Source organism: Cryptococcus neoformans, chromosome 9 (assembly GCF_000149385.1).
Source record: "Cryptococcus neoformans var. neoformans B-3501A chromosome 9, whole genome shotgun sequence".
NCBI lineage: Eukaryota > Fungi > Basidiomycota > Tremellomycetes > Tremellales > Cryptococcaceae > Cryptococcus > Cryptococcus deneoformans.
Window position 1 is genome coordinate 258,873 of NC_009185.1, and position 17,500 is coordinate 276,372.

Sequence of the window (17,500 nt, forward strand, 5' to 3'; positions counted from 1 at the left end):
CGCCCAAGACCGCTGGTAAGGCCAGAACCAAACAAGGATCTCTTCTAGCAGCTGTTCAACTAGTTCCAGATGGTGATAAACCATATCGTCGCTCCAGGACGGGCTGTTTGACATGGTGAGCGGCCTTGGTCGGTGCTTTGTTATTTTTATCTACTGAATACCCGCCTTTTGATATTGTGTAGCCGTAAAAGAAGTGCGTCTTCGCAGCTGCAAATTCATATTAGAAATCATGTGCTAATCAATTACCCGCTGGGCCGCAGAGAAGAAATGTCCGGAGCAGGTGGGTTAGCATCTCTTGCTTATCGTCCAATCATTGGTCACTGACTAACTCTGGTACCGTCACAGTACGATGACAATTCGTGCTTGAGATGTAAGGCTGGAGGATGGAAATGCATACGAGAAGAAGACGTTTCCGGCGGATCGAGTAGGAGCCAAATGACTGACTCGTCTCCTAAAGCTCGAGGCTCGCCAGCGACTCAGCAAAGGCAGCAGCAACAGCAGCTACAGGCACATCAGCATCAAATACAACGCCATCAAGTCGCAGGAACGGGGCCGTCGCAATTCCACCAACTCCACGATGAGGTGCGGTCTCCTTCGGACGGAGCCAGCAGTGAACAGTCAACCGCCGCCGCAGCGACTGAAGCATACCACAACATGGATGAAAACTCTCTGTCGATGGCAGCGCATGGTGCTCCTACCAATCCTGACAACCTGGTTGGCAATTATCGCTCGAATTTTTTGCCTGACGACATATGGATGGACCAACCATTGGATGCAATCCTCAGCGCCACTGCACCGACATTTGACATCTCTTTCTATGGGTCCCTTGGTGACCCTAGTGCTCCAGATCCTTTCCATTTCACTCCTGCTCTTGACTTTGATATGGTCAACAACGGCTCTGGTAGTGGCCATCGAGATCCAACACTTTTCGACAACCTTCCGAGTGAACTTACACTAGAGCATATATCATCTGAAGAAGAGTTGTTGTACGACTTTTGTAGGTGTTTATACCCATCTTCCCTTTTGCACACCCACCAAATTATTTATAGATAACAGATACGTCCTCCCTGCCTGGTCTCTCACTTATCCCAGCAAAACACGCAAAGCCGTCATTGCTCGCTATTACGAAGTCACTAATGCTCATCGAGTGACTCAGCTCTGTAGATTGGCCGTTGCTGCTGTCTGTAAGCCGTCTTTCATAGTCTTATAGGTAGTCTGCATTGCTGAGCAAACACTCGAAGACATCACCCACCTTCGTCGAAGAGCTTCTTATCAAGCTGGCTGGGTAGGGCACAGTGGGTTACCAATGGATTATGTGCCAGAGAAGTACTTGTCACTGAAAGTGGATGCGGAGGAGATGGTGCGGGAGGCAATGTTACTTGTGAGATCACCCAAGGAGTAAGTAGCTCTTACTTTTGAATGTCTCTGTAAACTGAACATCCTCAAAAGTCTCAATATCACGATGGAGGCTCACTTCTGGGCGCTGTCTGATCTTCACGTAGGTAGTGCACTCGCTCGATGACCACTTCTCAAGCTAATGTCTCCCGTATATGGTCTCATAGATGGCTGTTGGCTCATTTTGCGATTCATCAAAAGCGTATGCTATCATGGATCTTGCCGAAGGACTGCTCGCTCTCACGTATGGGCTACACCCCGAAGTTGATTTCCTTTCTCTTAACAGCTATATCCCATTCTATCTCCGAGCATTTGCCATGATCGACTTGAATCGCAGTATCTGTCAACGTCGTCGCACATTCTTTGCGTTTCTGGAAACCCCGCAAATGGGAGCGAGTGGTTTTCTGAATGACGGTTCACATGATCAGGTATGACTGCTGTTGATCCTTAAAAGCCTTCTAATGTCCATACTTGTTAGTGGTTTGGCCTCCCAGCTGGCCTTGCTGTCTCTTTTGCTTCACTGAGCAACCTTGTTGCTCACATACGTGATCCATCGTGCACTCTGTCTCCTAATGACATATCTTCCGCCTCGAAAAGAATTGAAGCCAATTTCAAAGCGTACCAATCGCCATTCGCGGTGCATGACATTTCTTTTGATCGTCATCCTATTGCATGGGCAGCCGAACTATCAGTTGAAACAGAAATCTGGCGACATCTAGGGTTACTATTGTTGTGGCGATTGGTGGATCAACAATCAGTTTTATCAACACCAATGAGAGACACAGTTCACCTAGTTATCAATCTCCTCAAATCGTTACAATACGTTTCTACCCCTCGAGTGGAGAGTGAGAACAATGTCATTGACTTTTGGTCACTGAATTATACCACGCCAGCCTTTCTGATTGGTACTCTACTCGTGGATAGAGATGATCGTGCGTTTTGTAAGAGGTTCTTGGAGAGGCTGGGAGGAGAGAAGAATCTTGAGGATATGATTGTAGCATTGGAAACTACATGGGCAGCCACGGATCGTTCGGGCCAAGTAGCAGATTGGTTTGAAGAGTGCACCCGCTTGGATCTGGCAGTGACTTTTTTCTGAGACTTAAATAATGAATTATGACATATTTATTGTATCATTACCCGCAGGAACATGTTACATTGTTGATATCTTACTGACTAAATAATCACCTCAGACCTCATCCAAAATGCAACCGTATCTGCATTAATCACTTCAGAATATTGAGGGCGACTTCATTGCCATTCGAAGTCAAAGCAGCTTGTATCAACGCAACATCATTCAGGGCACCTTGCACCGATCCATACTCTGCATGTATAAGTACTTCTTCATTTGGCGCAGGAAAATACTCACCATCTGGTTTGCCAGCGATCGCCTCAAAGAAACGTCGCTGCTCTTCGTAAACTCCGGTCTTCGGAAATATCTTGATCTCCCTCTTTGTCCTCCCAAATTTACCAGAGCGAACTTGAACCTTGATGGAATCCACGCCATCGTCGTTTATGTCCTCCGAATAAATCTCGCCGTCTGATCCAGTCAGCCGCAACTCCCACATAGGTTCTCTACCACGAGCACCATAGTCTATCAAGATCTGCCCATGAATATTGTTAGGTTTGGAACGGGTGATGACAGATAACCAGTCGTACGGGGGTAAGTGTTCGTTGTTGAGGGCTGTGTGGGCGGAAAGGTGGGTTATAGGTGATGGAAGAACGGTACGAAGAACACCGGCGTTATGCTATTGACAGTCACTCAGAAAATACGGAGAAATGGAGAAGCTGCACCTACCACACCCGCGTCCAGCAAGTAACCTCCTTGATGCTGAGGTCTCTTTCGCCATTCCGTCTCAAAGTACTTATTGTCTTCGCTGTCGACGAATAAGACAGAGCTGATGGAGAAAGTGTTGAGGTTTCCAATATGACCTGCCTTCAAGGCTTGTGCAGCAAAGATGTGGGCGGGCTCGACTTCCCAGTTCTCAGCCACCCTCCATACCTAGGCAGCAACTTCATTAACAGAGGAGGCGCCTGGCCCTGTGGACAATCACTTACAAGACCTTGGGCTTGATAGTTCTCCTGATAGTCTTTGAGCATCTTGGTTGCTGAAGTAACGTCTTGGGAAACAGGTTTCTCTGATAACACATGCTTTCCGGCTTTGAGGGCTCTTGCAATTATATCGGATTGGGAAAGAATGGGAAGCGCAATAATGACAGCCTCGATATCCTCCCTAGAGAGAAGCTTGTCTAAATTATCACATCCAGTCTCGCTGTATTTGGTAACCTCCTGGCCTGTAAGAGATTTCCATGCTTCAGCGGCCTTGGTCGATGATGACTCCGAACGAGACCAGACGGCTTCCAGTGAGGCGAGGGTACCAGATTTGGCCAGAGCGGGAAGGTGAGCTACATTTCAGTCAGCCCCGATGCCGGTGTGGTGTGGCATATCATGCTTACCATCAACGGCAAAGATGCCCCCACCAAGCAATGCGACGTTGATAGGCATTGTCTTTAGTACTTCTGGTAAAGTATGTAAACTATCGAAGACGGTACAGGTAGCAAAAGGGTCTTAACAAGTATTGGATTTATGCACTACAAATACCTAACTTTCGACCTTCCCAGCTTGAGATTTTAAAGCATTCATGGAAGTTGTAATGAAGCACCGTTTTAGAGAATAGTGACCAACAGAGTAATAAAGCGGCTCGCGATGGCGGCATGGCGGCTTGATAAGGTACGGAGTTGTGCGGTTGACGGGTATCATCATTCGTCTAATCAAGAGGCCATTTTATTGAGATTCGATTTATTGGCATACGGCTGATACTGCGTGGAGATGCTTTTCTTTCTGGTCGGGCCATATTGAAGATACCTAGAATGAGATGCGAATAAATCAAGAGCAACGAATGAAGGAAAGGATCGAATTGTCCTTGGCTCGGCAAACTCCTCCCGGTCTTCAATAGATTAAATTACATAAAATGCATATTATGCCAAATCAGTTTCCGACGGAAGAGGAGAAGCAACCGGGCAACGCGATGAACAAAGAACGAACGAAGTGACATCGAAAAACGGTATGTCTACTCTGATCATCCTAGTCTAGATACTTGAATTTAAACCCCTTGAACTCGGCAAAAGCCCCTTCATCATTCATCAAGCCCGATACCATCACTCCAATGGACCAGTTAAAGTCATGCGACCTCTCCCCATTCTCTTTCACCCCGAAAGCTTGCACTTCCCGTAAGTTGGCCAATTCATCCTCTGTGGGAGGATTGTCAGTGTCAACGATAGACTGTCGAGCCCATTTGATGAGTATGGTATGACCAGTGATTGAGAGTTCCTTGACCAGCCTGAGGTAAATCCAGTCACCGCCGGCCTCAGAAGACAACTCTCTGTCGGATGGGACGGCTGACACATCGCACCATGGGGCCGCAACGACTGCGCTACAGATGGAACATGTCAGCTTCCTCAATAGCCAATTCGGAGGTGCTTTAGCCCTACTTTATCCATTGCCGCTCATCGAACGTCTCGGTACCAGTCTTCAACCAGTGGGCACTTGTATCGGCAAGGTCTCCACCGTGAAGAACAAGGCATGCCTGGTCATACAATCCCTTCAAACCCGACCTCAACCAGATTTCAACTTGAAAAGGTCTAGAGCCGTCGATGGCTATATGAGCGAGAGGGCCATCCTTGCGATTAACCTTTACCGGTTCAGGATTGCGCCACCAGTCGACCAGCTTGGGAGCTTGAATTTTAAGGTGATCATGTTGAAGGGTGGTGGCCACGGGAGCAGAGGAGTAAGGGTGAAATGTGAGGTCTTGTAAGGTCTTGACAAAGCTTTCAGACATTTTGTTGCGCAAATATGGTGTCTGGCAATCCGACTGGGGTGTATGCGATAGTTGAGAGATCAATGAGGTTCTCGATGGCAGGAGGATGGATTTCAATTGAGTGCAACTAGCAATGAAGAAATCCGCGGACATATTATGCGACAGTCACCAAGGCCTCGTAGACAATGGGCATGATGTCAATGCAGTACAGTAGTATCATGCTCTCGATAAGGCAATTCGGTGATCATGGGATAAGGAGGGGACTGACCGGGTGTCGAGCGCAGGGCGGCTGTTTGCGCCATGCCGCGCGGTATCGCGGTCTGGTGTTACAGATCAATCAACTCAACCCGCGGCACCCGGCGAAGGCATATGCAGCTAATATTTGAAGGGTTTATTCTAACTATCTCCTCTCGTCCAGCATACATAAGGGGAGACAAGTTCGTCATGTAAGCTGCATCCACAACTCGCTCGGTTATTTTTCTATTCATATCTCGAAACATACCAAGGCAACACCTGCATCATGTCTTCTATCCCTTTTCACGCTGTCGACACCAAAGGTAAAGTCCTCGGAGAGTAAGTCATCATCCCATTAGAAGCATAATTATAATAGAAGCTCACCAGCATCTACCATCTTGATCGTAGTAACTTCGCCCCCGCTGCTGCTGTCATCCTTCCAGCCAATGCCAAGACTCTCTACATCTCTGGGGTTGTCGGTGAAAACGAGGATGGGTCTTTCGGGGACTTCAGAACTCAGGTCTTCCTCATCTTCGATGTGAGTCTCACATTTATCCAGACCAATGTCTTGGGCCTTTCATCTATCGGGGACTGACTTTCTTGATTTGTAGCGAATCACCGAAATCCTTCTTAACGCCAGCCCCAGCTATAAGTCTGCCGGAAACGCTTGGAAGCATGTCTTCGAGATCACAGCTTACCACGTCGGCCCGCTTCCTGAGCACCTCCCTATTGAACTTGAGGCTGTTGACAAGTACTTGAAGGGTGCCCACCCCACTTGGACTTCCGCTGCTGTCGAGAAGCTCTTCCACGACGAGCAGCTCTATGAGGTTCATGTCAAAGCAATCGTTCCATAAGGCGGTCTCAGTTGATAATAAAAGGAAGGAGTTGATACTAGCAGTAGACCATGTGCATGCAGGGCGATCCCGAAGATCAATATCTGGGGCTGACTAAGAGTATCAATCAGAGATAAAGTAGAAATGACATAGGGAGGGAGCAGAGTAGATTGAATATATCCAGACGCAGGTGATGGGTTCTGTAGATAGGACTGGTAAATGTAGTAAGGGTGGAGGCATATACCTCTAATGCCTTTGAGAATTGATCATTAGGGGATATCCAAAAGGGTATGAAGAGGTTTATATACGATCCAGGCGCGTCCTCTACTCGGCCCGTCTCCCTTTGCCTTCAATTTTTTTCCCTTTCAACCAATATCTTTCCTCAAATGTTGGGACCCTAATCTACTGATGAGTCCTGACCCTCGCCGACCCTTCAATGGTACTTGATGTTTTGTGCAATAAGTCAGTTATGTGATAGGTAGAGGCCATCTTATTAACGAAGATCATTTCGCTTGGTACTGATACAAAGTTGTTCGATCCATGCATATTTGTAAATTTCACTTAAGCCTTGACAATGGTACCGTCCTCCAGAATTTTCTTGACGACACGAGCAGGATTACCCATGGCCAGACTCCTGGGAGGGATGTCTTTCGTGACTACTGCTCCAGCGGCAACAGTGCTTCCCTTACCGACGGTAACGCCAGGCAAGATGATAGCAGAACCGCATATCCAACAGTCCTCTTCAATCCTTACAATCTTGCCCCACTCCTCACCAGTCAAACCGGCTCGAGCTTCGGGAGAAATAGGGTGGTCGGGAGTGTATATTCTGACGTTCGGACCAATCATCGTTCTCTTGCCGATGTAAACTGTTCACAAATTAGTAGCGAACGGGCGCAAGTGTGATGTCATGCGCTTACTTGGGCAGACATCAACGAATGTACAATCAGCTGCGATGAAGTTCTCGCCTTCAAAATGCAAATTGAAGCCCTATCATGGTAATTTCAATGGGAAATCTTATCATAAAACTTATATAACTCACATATTCGCAGAAAAATCGTTGAGTGATTGATACATTTTCGCCTATGTTGGCAAACTCCTTCCAAAGCTCCATGCGCTTCTCATGATCAGGTGTTCTCGTAATTTCATCTAGTTTGATAGCACCACGATTGCGAAGACGGTCAAGGTATTTGTCAAGGGCGAGGTAGGGTTTGGTGGAGATCATCAAAGACAACTGGGTAGGGTCTTCACCTTCCTCGGGAGGTGGAATAAGCTTGTTGGTAAGGTGAGGAGCAGGAGCAGGGGGCATGGTGAAGAGCGACTAGTTGTCTCCGTAAGTGGATTAATGGATGGCTATACAAGATGGAAAGAAGAAAGCAGAGATGTAGAAGGGAATAAAAAAGGATGACTGGTAGTCCGATTGTATTATTATATAGTCTATTGTCGTATTGTTTATACGTACTCTTCTTTCGGCTTGGCGCTTCAGCGGATAAGCGCGACGCTCGTCATCACAGAGTCAAGCGTTGATACGGGACACTTGCAGTCAAAGTTCAGCTTAACAGCCTGCGCAATTCGAGCGATACATCTACTTCGCTATGCATTGCCATGCTGACCAGTTGCACTTATATAAGCATCATGTTCGCCAGACAGTCCGTACTTCTTCCTTCACCTTGACACCCATTTGAGATTTGAGCTGTAAAAACAGCAAGAATTTGCTTCCGTCCAATATGTCACCTCTTACACCTAAGACCGCCCCTGCATTGGCCGACAACGTCCTTGAGTAAGTACCCCTTCTCCATCAATCGGCTCCTGCCCTAGCCCTAACGATGCCTCAGTTTGTTCTCTCTCAAGGGGTAAGCTTTCAGGCTTCATATCGCAATTTCCTTTCTTACCAAGGCTACCAGTAAAGTCGCTGTCGTGACTGGTGCCTCTGTCGGTATCGGTCTAGCTGCCGCTACTGCCTTCGCTGAGGCCGGCGCCAATGTCGTTCTGCTCTATGCAAGAAGCAAGCATACTGAAAAGACCGCTTCCGATCTAGCTGCTCGAACGGGGGTCAAAGTCAAGGCCTATCAACTCGACGGTGAGTGGGATCTCTCTCTATCTTTCTGGCTGGGGTAATCAGTCGACGTATGACTGACAACCTCCTGTTGTTAACAGTGCGGGACTATGACGCCACTCAGCGGTTGGTTGAAAATGTCGTGAAAGAGCTTGGCAGGCTGGATATCTGGGTAAGCATACTTTGGATACGGAATACAGAACATATCCTGATAAGTTCTTCAGGTAGCTAATGCCGGTATTCCCCAAGACGACACTATCCTCGATGGCAACCGGAAACACTGGGAGGACATCATTGCCGTCAACTACACCGCTGTTGTATATCAAGCTCAAATCGTTGGAAAGGCATTTAAGAAGCAGGGGAACGGCTCGTTCATCATTACAGCATCTGCTGCCGGTATCGCCAACATCCGACCTACTGACCAAGGCGTTTACAACTCTAGTAAAGCTGCAGTGATCGCTCTGGCCCGTTCGCTTGCTCAGGAATTCAAGGATTTCGCCAGGGTCAACTCTGTGTCTCGTGAGTAAACTTCGTTATCCATTGGTCTAGGCCTATACCAACTGTGTATTCTAGCTGGCTATATGGGTGATGCACAAGGCGCGCCGGAGTCTGAGATTACCAATGCCTTGACTCGTCAGGTCCTCAACCGGACAGGGGAGTACAGAGAGCTTGCTGGTGCCTATCTTTACCTTGCTTCCGATGCTTCGACCTTCTGCACCGGCACAGATTTGTAAGTACCACCAGTGTAACCATCTTCTCTCATCGTGCTGACCAAGTTGTAAGGATTGTCGACGGTGGCTATCACTGCTAAGCGTAAATTGAGGTTGAAAAACGCTATAAATAATATTACAAAGCATGTATGTTGTTCGCGCCCGCATTTATTCCACGCAGAGAATGAGATCAGACAAGGCTACATGTCCCTGCGAGCGCGAATACATTTAGGCTCATTTCTTGTCCTTTCTGTTCCTGCTATTTTCAGTTGCGACTCAGGATTCATTGATAAATCAAATAACTCTATTTGATAAATCAAGTAACTCTAAGCTCTACCCTTTTCTCATCATTCAAAGATGTGGGCCACCAGCCCTTCGTCTTCTTGACATGGTGCTGAGCTGTCCCCCGTGAGAGCGAACGCGAGCACGCATCAAGTAAATTTATATCAAGATACATTCCCCAAAGTATTTCCAAAGCGATATGTCAAATGATATCCCCTTCTTTCTTAACTTTTCCAGTGCTTACTCCAGGCTCCACTCCCAAGACCTTATATAATGGGCTCAGGAGCATGTTAGAGCGATTGCTTGCCTCTTTTTGATCTACAACATGGACGGCTAGACGAGTAGTTGTTATCAGTCTCAGTTCACCGGAAGAATCATCACGCCACTCACTTTCCTCGGACACACTCGGGGTGAGCCAGCGACCACAAGTCTTCCAATTGATCGGTTTCTCCGGAAGCCGCCTGTTTCAAGATACGTCACATAATCTTCCCTGACCTGGTCTTAGGCAGATCTGAAACAATACAGATTTTCTTCGGCGCCGCAAAAGGGCCTAGGACGGAACGTACTTGAGACGCGAGCTCTTTGTGAAGGGTGAATGGAGAACCCTTGCCGGTATCAGAGGCCGACTTCAGATTTACAAAGGCGCGAACGGCTTGTTTGACCAGTGATTCCATCTAGTACCAACGACAACAAGTCTCAACGACACCGGGGTACCATTCCGAGCATAAGCCAAGAAGACTGCGGCGGCTTTCCATGTCATAGGAAAGCTACGGGCTGGTAAGTACAAGAGCAAATGACTGACAACAAGGCAACACGCCAAGCAACACGCACTAGAGTAATCCCACATCTCGCGATTTCACTCCGTAGAACTTGAGAACGTTGGCGAGCCGGCTGATCTCTCCGCAGAGCTTAGCAAAGATGGTTTATCGGGGACTGAATGAGCCGTTTGCCTCATAGAATGATAGCAGTTCCGGCTGGGCGGGCGTAGAAATGACGATCCAAGGTGTTGTGAGTTGCATTAAAAACCATCCGGGCTTTTACATGCCCATAAGCTCGAATCACTGATGTCACGTGACTTGTGATGACTTGCGATAACGAGTTTTCGCGTACGCGAACGATCGAAGAAGTACGGACCCGACGACTCATAATAACCAATGCACATCTCCAGCTTCAAAACTACCAGCTGTGAAGACCCGAGAATATCTTAAACCAGCTCAGAGCAGCCAGTCCTTACCTGATCCACCAAGCGTCGCTGTCATCGCCAACGGTCTTCTTCCACTCCCCATGGTGGGCTTTATTTCACAACTAAATAACTCCTCAATATGCGGAGCAGGCCGCTCCTTTTTTCCTTGCAATCCTGCGGTCAGGTGGAAAACATCTTGTCTTTCTGCCAAAATGGTGATAGTGGATATGTAACAGGGGGCCTACAGAGAGTTTAGACGACCACAAGTTAGTTGGTCGTTAGAATGGGAAGAATGAAAGGTTTACAGGCACAGCATAACCAAGCTACGCGCGATACGTACCCGACGCCCAACAATTGAACTGTTCGTATTTTGAAGGCTTGCCGGCGTCGCATCCTATTCTCAAAGGGACAATAGACTTAGCAGTACGTCAATCAAGGTGCGGGTCGACAATATGCCCTAAGCCCGCCAGGCACTACAGCAGGAGATAAGAAATGTCCGCAAAGATTATCATCAGCGAGCGCGCTTTGGCGCCTAGCCGCTCTGCCGCTTCAATACGGTTCGTCTTCACCTTGTCAGGCATGCTCAGTGATGGGAAAGCGTCAACATCTCTTCCAAATAGCTCGGAGATAATAAGTAGCTCCAATATGCAAACAATACTGTCTGCCCCTCGATATTAACAACCTCATCGCCGGCCACCTTTTTCAGCCCACACCGCCCTGTTTTACCAATAACCTTGACCAGCCACAAGCATGCCTCCTCCTGTTACCGATGATGGCTACCACTGGACCCGTTCTACAGGTATGCAACAAGGTGTACTCCGTTGTAAAGGGGTTGTGGACCCTCTAAGCCGGATTGACAATAGTTTCCTTGAATATGATGTCGTGGTCATTGGCGCTGGCTATGCCGGTCTGATCGCGGCTAGAGAGCTTGTGCAGCGCGGTGAGTTACGATCTCTCAAAGAAAGCTTTGTATGTCTGCTTATGTCTACCCAGGCCATTCCGTTGCTCTTCTCGAAGCCCGAGACCGTGTCGGAGGAAGAACCTGGACTGCCGAAGTTGATGGTAAGTCATATATACGCAGGCCTTGAATATGAGCAAGGATGACTGACAGATTGACCCAGGATATATGTATGAGATGGGTGGTACATGGGTCACCCATTGGATGGGTTACCTACAAAAAGAAATGGAGCGATACGGCATGGAGGATGATCTCATTACCACAAGGCTTAAAGGGGCCGGAGACGACTTCTACACTTTGAATGTACCAGGTAAGTTTAAATTCCGACAGGGTACGTCAATATGCTAGTTCTAACCCCCCCCACTTAGGTGCTAAGCCGCGCAAAATGTCTCACGCCGAAGCAGGCGCTCTCGCAGCTCGCGCCTGGGATATTTTCGTCAACGTAGATGGCAATGGCGGGCGCACCGTCTGTCCCCTCCCCCACGCTCCCTTCAATAACGTCAGAACAACCAAAGCCGATGTCGAGGCTATCGATCAACTATCAGCAGTCGACCGCCTGGAGCAGATTGGGCATTTGCTCACCAATGAGGAACGGGGAGTTCTTGAGGCTTTGCTTCTTCATATCTCCGGAGGTACTCTTGAGACTACATCCACCTGGGATATTGTTCACTCCAATGCTCTCCAAGGACATTCTTCGGTCAATTTTGAAGAAGTATGGACTACTTACAAGCTCCGTGAGGGTCAATCTGGTCTTGCAAGAGCTATGTTCGACGAAGCTTGTATTGCAGGCTTGGACTACGCTTTTAAGACCCCGGTTGACACCATTCGTGACTTGAGAAACTTCGTCGAGATTCATACCACTACCGGCAGTACCTTCCGAGCGACCCGAGTTATCTCAACCATTCCACTCAATGTTCTCCATACTATCAAGTTCGACCCCCCTGTGTCCCCAACACGTGCCGAAGCTTTCCGTCTTGGTCACGTCAATCACATGTCCAAGATTCATGCCGAAGTCAAGGGCGATATCGCTTCTTGGTGCGGTCTGACATATCCTGCCAAATTAATGTTTGGCTACAGTGATGGGCTTTATCCTAATGGGAATACTCATATTGTCACCTTTGGAGCGGATGAAACGGATGACTTCGTTCCCGAGAAGAACCCTGAGCAAGTAATTGAGGCTATGAACAGGATTCGCCCTGTGGATGTCCAGCGTATGGTGAGTGCTATGTCTTCTTCTTTCATACCCGTTGCTTGGCTAACAGATCCTTCAGGTCTTCCATAATTGGAATACCGACCCATGGTCCATGGCTGGCCCTGCGTGGTATCGGCCTGGGTATGCTACCAAGTATCAGGAAGAACTTCAATCACGCCATGGAAACATCTTCTTTGCTTCTGCCGACTGGGCAAGGGGCTGGCGAGCTGCGATAGACGGCGCCCTTGAACAAGGCTTCTGCAATGCACAAAGCGTTTCTAGAGAACTCCAAGGAAGGCACTGGAAGCGAGGATATTTTTTGCCGCAAGGTGATTCTGTTAGTGACTCAATCCCCCACGTTGGCGCTATGAAGGGCGGTGTGAATGGGAAGGACGGAGTGAATGGGAAGGACGGAGTGAATGGGCTTTCTAATGGTGTGAACGGCTTCCATATTTGATCTGTCAAGTAATTGTATTACATGCATCATAACTGCGTGATCTTGAATTGTGTCGAGGTCCCCAGCACAGACGAATCCTGCAAAAGATGTTCATGCCAAAAAGCCATCCAATATAATCATAGAGTTGGATCGGTCGGGCGACGTTGTTTTCTTTGCCTGACGACCCGTTTGTTTTATCGAGCTCCATTAGTTTGTCCATTTGGTAAGCCTTGCGAAGATTTACAGCAAGCTCTTCTATGGTTGCTCAATGCTCCCAAGAAAAAGTTAATAATTTTCCCAAATATAGTCCCTGCAGAAGACAGACACCTCACAATATACTTGATTGACTCGCCGATTACCTCAGTACATTGTGCGTCAGACATGAGTGATTGATGTAAAAGAGAGAGAGATTTCATTTGTGAGGCTAGAAACCAGACCTCGGCCCGAAGTATAAAAACTATTACCAGTTACATACAACGTCTCTTCAAGCTCGCGCACGTGCACTCCCAGTCGATAATTGTCATCTGATCTCATCCAAAATACCTTTCTGGTTGGGTATGATCTACCGTCCTGTGTATAATGTAAGGGTCAAACCTCCATCGTGAGGCAGAAACTCACTCATAATCTGCAAAAAAGTAAGGTTCTTGCCCGAGTTCCGGGAACCTGCTCTTGATGACATGGAGGAGAGTTTCGTACATGCACTACAGACGAGGAAATCAACCTGGGCTGCACTCAAATAGATCAAGTCCACACACCTGGTAGCCGTCCGGCGAAAGGTGGACTCCATCACGAAGATACTTGAAAAGACCTTCTTCCAAGTTATCGGGTGATTCCTCCAGAGCAGCCCTTTCCATGGATGTTCGTGTATCGCAGAAAGCAACGTTTCCCTTCCTATCACCCGCCTCGTTGAGATTGTCCGCAAGCTCACGTGCCTTGAGATTGTACAGCAAAGAGTGGGCGGGGTCACGATCAAGTTTGATGCCGGGGTAATATTCTAGCTCCAGGTCTTTTGCCTTTCCCTTGAGAGAGTATGGCGGAGGAGACACCAAAATTACTTTGGCAGAAAGCGGTACAAGAGATACGATCTTGGCAATGTTGGCCTTGTATGACTCGGGATCAATCGCTCGTGGTTCAGGTGGGAGGAGAGCATCGTTGGTCTGAAGGGCGTTAGCCAGCGTACATCCCAATCATTCAACACACGAGAGAACCCACTCCGAGCCATATCACAGCGAGTCTGATGCGCTTCAATTCCGGCATGAATAGTCGGGCCATCTCTAGGACCCATCTGCCTATGGTTGGATGTCAGTAATGAATATGGTTTACAGTGACATGAGGCTCACTATTATAGCCAGAGAAACCTCGGACTACGACATCACTTATAATCGTTATCAATAACCTTTACAATCATCTAGCTGACTTAAAGCAAGCTTGGAAGATTCATCTAAACCGAGGAGCGCGAGGCGCCACTTACAATTGCCGCTGGAAATGGTTGGCGAGTTGACCTGCAAACCCTTTTTCTCCCAAAGCAAACTGTATCCGAAATCAATTAGCTCCATGCGGCTCCTTCACTATTGCTGGTCCCGTACTTGTGTAAGAGAATCTCCGATGAGAACAATCTGGTCGATATGAGTCTTCTTGGAAGACATCTTATGGGATGTGGTTTACGTAATAATTTACAAACGAGGCTTCTTCTTGTAACTCGAGGTGCATGGCGCGTATTCTTGGGTTGTCCACCTTATATTCTTGTTTTAGCATACATCGATAGGCCCTCAGTGCGCGTATCATCTTAATCCAGTGTTTACGCGGGTCCCGCTATTTGACTTTCGCTGCACATGATTCGTCTCAATTCTCACGACAGAAGGCCCTTATCAACGACACCGCGGCTTAGCGGCTAAGTCCTGAACCGAAATGGGAGAAATAGCGACACAAGTCAATGTGCTGTCACCACTTCCTTTGACAAATAGATGGGTTTGTCGGGAGGCGGCTGGTCGGCTTCTGCCCACCGTTTTGGGACAATGTTCGATTCGCAAGTACGGCGGATGCACGTCGCTGAACTATATAGATCACTCCATACGCATCTATTGACGCAGCCTTTATCTCTCAAATCAATCAGGTTCCTCAATCTCAACCCCCAAAGATCTCTTTTCAACCGCCCTCTTCATCATGGTCACATCCGTCGTCAGTTCAGTTAATGATAGCTTTGACGGTCTCGCTATCGCACCCGAAGCCGATGTTGTCATCATTGGTGCAGGTCTTGCAGGTCTCTGTGCTGCACGTTCACTTCACGAGGCCGGGAAGCGGGTAGTCGTTCTAGAAGCCAGAGGCCGAGTGAGTATGCCTCCGCATGTTTTCCTGAAGAAGCTGACGAGCAATAGGTTGGTGGTAAGACTCTCACTGTGACAAGCAAGTCTGGAGGTCGCGTGGATGTCGGCGGCGCTTGGGTCAACGAGTGAGTAACAGCAATCAAGCGCAAAGATGTGCTAATATCCGCTAGACATACCCAGCCAGAGGTCTGCAAGCTCAATAAGGAGGCAGGAAACATTCTGTTCAAACAGCGCGTCCTAGGTACCACATGCTGGGAGTTATCAGAGGACCGACAACTTCGTTATTACGATGGTGAGTAACCTTTCGTTGCTGCAATGAAAATTTCTGATTTTTTCCAGATGGCGGTGTTGGCGACAACTCTCCTATCCCTCTTGAAGGTGAAGAACTGGAAGACTACAACCGAATTTTCAAGGAGCTCGACCGCTTATCGCGAACTGTCAGTCTCAAGAACCCCAACGACACCCCTGGCGCGGTCGAGTATGACTCTGTTACTGTTGCAAACTGGCTTGACCAAATGGATGCGGGCCAAATCAGCCGACAGGCTCTTATACCTCTTGTCCGAGCTTTGGTTGGCGCTGAGATGCATGAGACCCCTCTCTTCTACTTCTTGCACTACGCCAAGACTGCCAGTAAGTCGTATCTATAAGATACCCTACTTATCAGGTAACTAAAATTATTGTTTGCAGAGGGTTTCTTTGACTTGATTGCCGCGGATGAGACCGGTGGTCAATTCCAACGTACTCGTTACGGAAACCAGACCATGTCAACTTGGATCCAGAACCACATCCTTCCTCCAGGAGCAGTCAAGCTCAATGCCGCCGCTCATCAGATCATCCAAAGTCCCGATGGAGAGTCTGTTCGAGTCATTACTCGTGACGGTCGTCAGTTCACTGGTCGGCGTGTGATTTGCTCTATTCCTACACCATTGTACCCCAACATTGTCTGGCAGCCATCCCTTCCGGTTGATAAGACGCTTCTGGTTCAGCGGTCTTTCCTTGGTACTTATACCAAGGTAGTTTTATTGTACGAGAAGGCTTGGTGGCTTGAAGCCGGGTTCTCAGGCTTTGCGCTTTCTTCCGAATGGCCCGTTTCATTGGTCTTTGACACTTGCGACGGCTGGTACGGCTCTGACGACCCTTCTATCCGACCTCGTCAGCACTCTTTGTCGTGTTTCGTTGTTGCCGCCAATGGTGTCGCCTTTTCAGAGCTTTCACGTGATCGAAGGGAACAAGTCGTCAAACAGCAAGTTGCTCGTATGATTGGTAGCCCTGAGTTAGTCAACAACACGATCGAAGTGCTTGAGTTCCAGTGGATCAAGGAAGAGTTTAGTCAAGGTGCGCCTTGCCCTGTTACCTCGACTGGAGCTTTCACGCTTTACGGTGACTCGCTTGCGCGACCGCACGGGCTTATTCACTTTGCGGGTTCTGAGTTTTCAGATGTTTGGAAGGGTTACATGGAAGGTGCTATCATTTCTGGCCGAAAGACTGCGAAAGAAGTTTTGGAGTTGCTTTGATATGGTTGGAAGTATGCTTACAAAAGCATTATCACATGTATCTTATCTTATGCACCAAATAGCCAGCGAGGAAAGATCATCTGACCCCTCGGCGATGGAAGAGCAAAAGGAAGTTCCCAAGACGGCTATACATAATGGTGCATGAGGTCTGCTTTATTCAATCGATCGAGTCGAAGCAATCGCCCCAATTTTGCACCCTGTGCGCGGCCTGTCAAATTCGGTGGATACAAGCTGATTTGCAAACTTCTCAAAGCGACAGGGCAAGAAATAAGAAGATGACGAAACGAAAAGGTTCGATTCATGGTGGCAACTACCTCTGCTTCATCTAAACCACTGTTTGCTTGCCGCGATCTACAACTTGCGACTCGCAACAGCTTCAACGTTTGCCGTCTCTTCTATTTTGTCCATGTGCCAGATCACAACAGCAAATGTCGTTAGGCCGTCACGTCGTAACATGGCAATACTCGTAGACTGGCAATCTCGAGAGACGTTTGAGCAAGAATTGGAAATTTTCAGCACATCCCTCGAGCTTAAAAATGATGCCACTAAAAATGTGTTCCATAAAATATTTG

The 17,500-nt window shown here is 48.0% G+C and overlaps 9 protein-coding genes across 9 annotated transcripts in view; 5 read left to right on the forward strand and 4 right to left on the reverse strand.

Annotated features, from left to right (window-relative positions):
- CNBI0850 (hypothetical protein) overlaps window positions 1-2,491 on the forward strand; it is a gene marked incomplete at both ends in the record, with an annotated part of 2,513 nt that extends 22 nt beyond the window's left edge. The window contains 9 exons of the mRNA XM_768378.1: window positions 1-115; window positions 183-193; window positions 261-280; window positions 346-997; window positions 1,050-1,184; window positions 1,242-1,398; window positions 1,450-1,498; window positions 1,563-1,823; window positions 1,874-2,491. The exon at window positions 1-115 is cut by the window's left edge and continues 22 nt beyond it. Coding sequence (XP_773471.1) covers window positions 1-115; window positions 183-193; window positions 261-280; window positions 346-997; window positions 1,050-1,184; window positions 1,242-1,398; window positions 1,450-1,498; window positions 1,563-1,823; window positions 1,874-2,491 — 2,018 coding nt within the window. The remainder of the gene's footprint in view (window positions 116-182; window positions 194-260; window positions 281-345; window positions 998-1,049; window positions 1,185-1,241; window positions 1,399-1,449; window positions 1,499-1,562; window positions 1,824-1,873) is intronic.
- Window positions 2,492-2,618: 127 nt separating this feature from the next.
- On the reverse strand, window positions 2,619-3,897 carry CNBI0860 (hypothetical protein; the record flags this gene model as incomplete). Its single annotated transcript, XM_768379.1, has 5 exons — window positions 2,619-2,716; window positions 2,762-3,140; window positions 3,191-3,394; window positions 3,451-3,797; window positions 3,849-3,897. The coding sequence occupies 5 exons, from the start codon at window positions 3,895-3,897 to the stop codon at window positions 2,619-2,621; spliced, it is 1,077 nt and encodes a 358-aa protein (XP_773472.1).
- A 579-nt stretch (window positions 3,898-4,476) lies between these two features.
- On the reverse strand, window positions 4,477-5,230 carry CNBI0870 (hypothetical protein; the record flags this gene model as incomplete). The annotated part of the gene is made up of 2 exons (XM_768380.1): window positions 4,477-4,825; window positions 4,884-5,230. 2 exons carry the CDS (start codon window positions 5,228-5,230, stop codon window positions 4,477-4,479), a joined length of 696 nt encoding a protein of 231 aa, XP_773473.1.
- Window positions 5,231-5,729: 499 nt separating this feature from the next.
- Window positions 5,730-6,297, forward strand: CNBI0880 (hypothetical protein; the record flags this gene model as incomplete). Its single annotated transcript, XM_768381.1, has 3 exons — window positions 5,730-5,782; window positions 5,852-5,981; window positions 6,055-6,297. The coding sequence occupies 3 exons, from the start codon at window positions 5,730-5,732 to the stop codon at window positions 6,295-6,297; spliced, it is 426 nt and encodes a 141-aa protein (XP_773474.1).
- Window positions 6,298-6,837: 540 nt separating this feature from the next.
- On the reverse strand, window positions 6,838-7,582 carry CNBI0890 (hypothetical protein; the record flags this gene model as incomplete). Its single annotated transcript, XM_768382.1, has 3 exons — window positions 6,838-7,142; window positions 7,194-7,263; window positions 7,316-7,582. The coding sequence occupies 3 exons, from the start codon at window positions 7,580-7,582 to the stop codon at window positions 6,838-6,840; spliced, it is 642 nt and encodes a 213-aa protein (XP_773475.1).
- A 418-nt stretch (window positions 7,583-8,000) lies between these two features.
- Window positions 8,001-9,140, forward strand: CNBI0900 (hypothetical protein; the record flags this gene model as incomplete). The annotated part of the gene is made up of 7 exons (XM_768383.1): window positions 8,001-8,053; window positions 8,109-8,126; window positions 8,178-8,353; window positions 8,431-8,501; window positions 8,554-8,848; window positions 8,903-9,059; window positions 9,113-9,140. 7 exons carry the CDS (start codon window positions 8,001-8,003, stop codon window positions 9,138-9,140), a joined length of 798 nt encoding a protein of 265 aa, XP_773476.1.
- A 2,114-nt stretch (window positions 9,141-11,254) lies between these two features.
- Window positions 11,255-13,111, forward strand: CNBI0910 (hypothetical protein; the record flags this gene model as incomplete). The annotated part of the gene is made up of 5 exons (XM_768384.1): window positions 11,255-11,444; window positions 11,498-11,566; window positions 11,626-11,772; window positions 11,831-12,678; window positions 12,734-13,111. 5 exons carry the CDS (start codon window positions 11,255-11,257, stop codon window positions 13,109-13,111), a joined length of 1,632 nt encoding a protein of 543 aa, XP_773477.1.
- A 509-nt stretch (window positions 13,112-13,620) lies between these two features.
- On the reverse strand, window positions 13,621-14,736 carry CNBI0920 (hypothetical protein; the record flags this gene model as incomplete). The annotated part of the gene is made up of 7 exons (XM_768385.1): window positions 13,621-13,660; window positions 13,709-13,791; window positions 13,846-14,247; window positions 14,303-14,379; window positions 14,431-14,465; window positions 14,562-14,620; window positions 14,677-14,736. The coding sequence occupies 7 exons, from the start codon at window positions 14,734-14,736 to the stop codon at window positions 13,621-13,623; spliced, it is 756 nt and encodes a 251-aa protein (XP_773478.1).
- Window positions 14,737-15,253: 517 nt separating this feature from the next.
- CNBI0930 (hypothetical protein) lies at window positions 15,254-16,928 on the forward strand (the record flags this gene model as incomplete). The annotated part of the gene is made up of 5 exons (XM_768386.1): window positions 15,254-15,418; window positions 15,466-15,539; window positions 15,585-15,706; window positions 15,754-16,044; window positions 16,102-16,928. 5 exons carry the CDS (start codon window positions 15,254-15,256, stop codon window positions 16,926-16,928), a joined length of 1,479 nt encoding a protein of 492 aa, XP_773479.1.
- Between the last annotated feature and the right edge of the window lie 572 nt (window positions 16,929-17,500).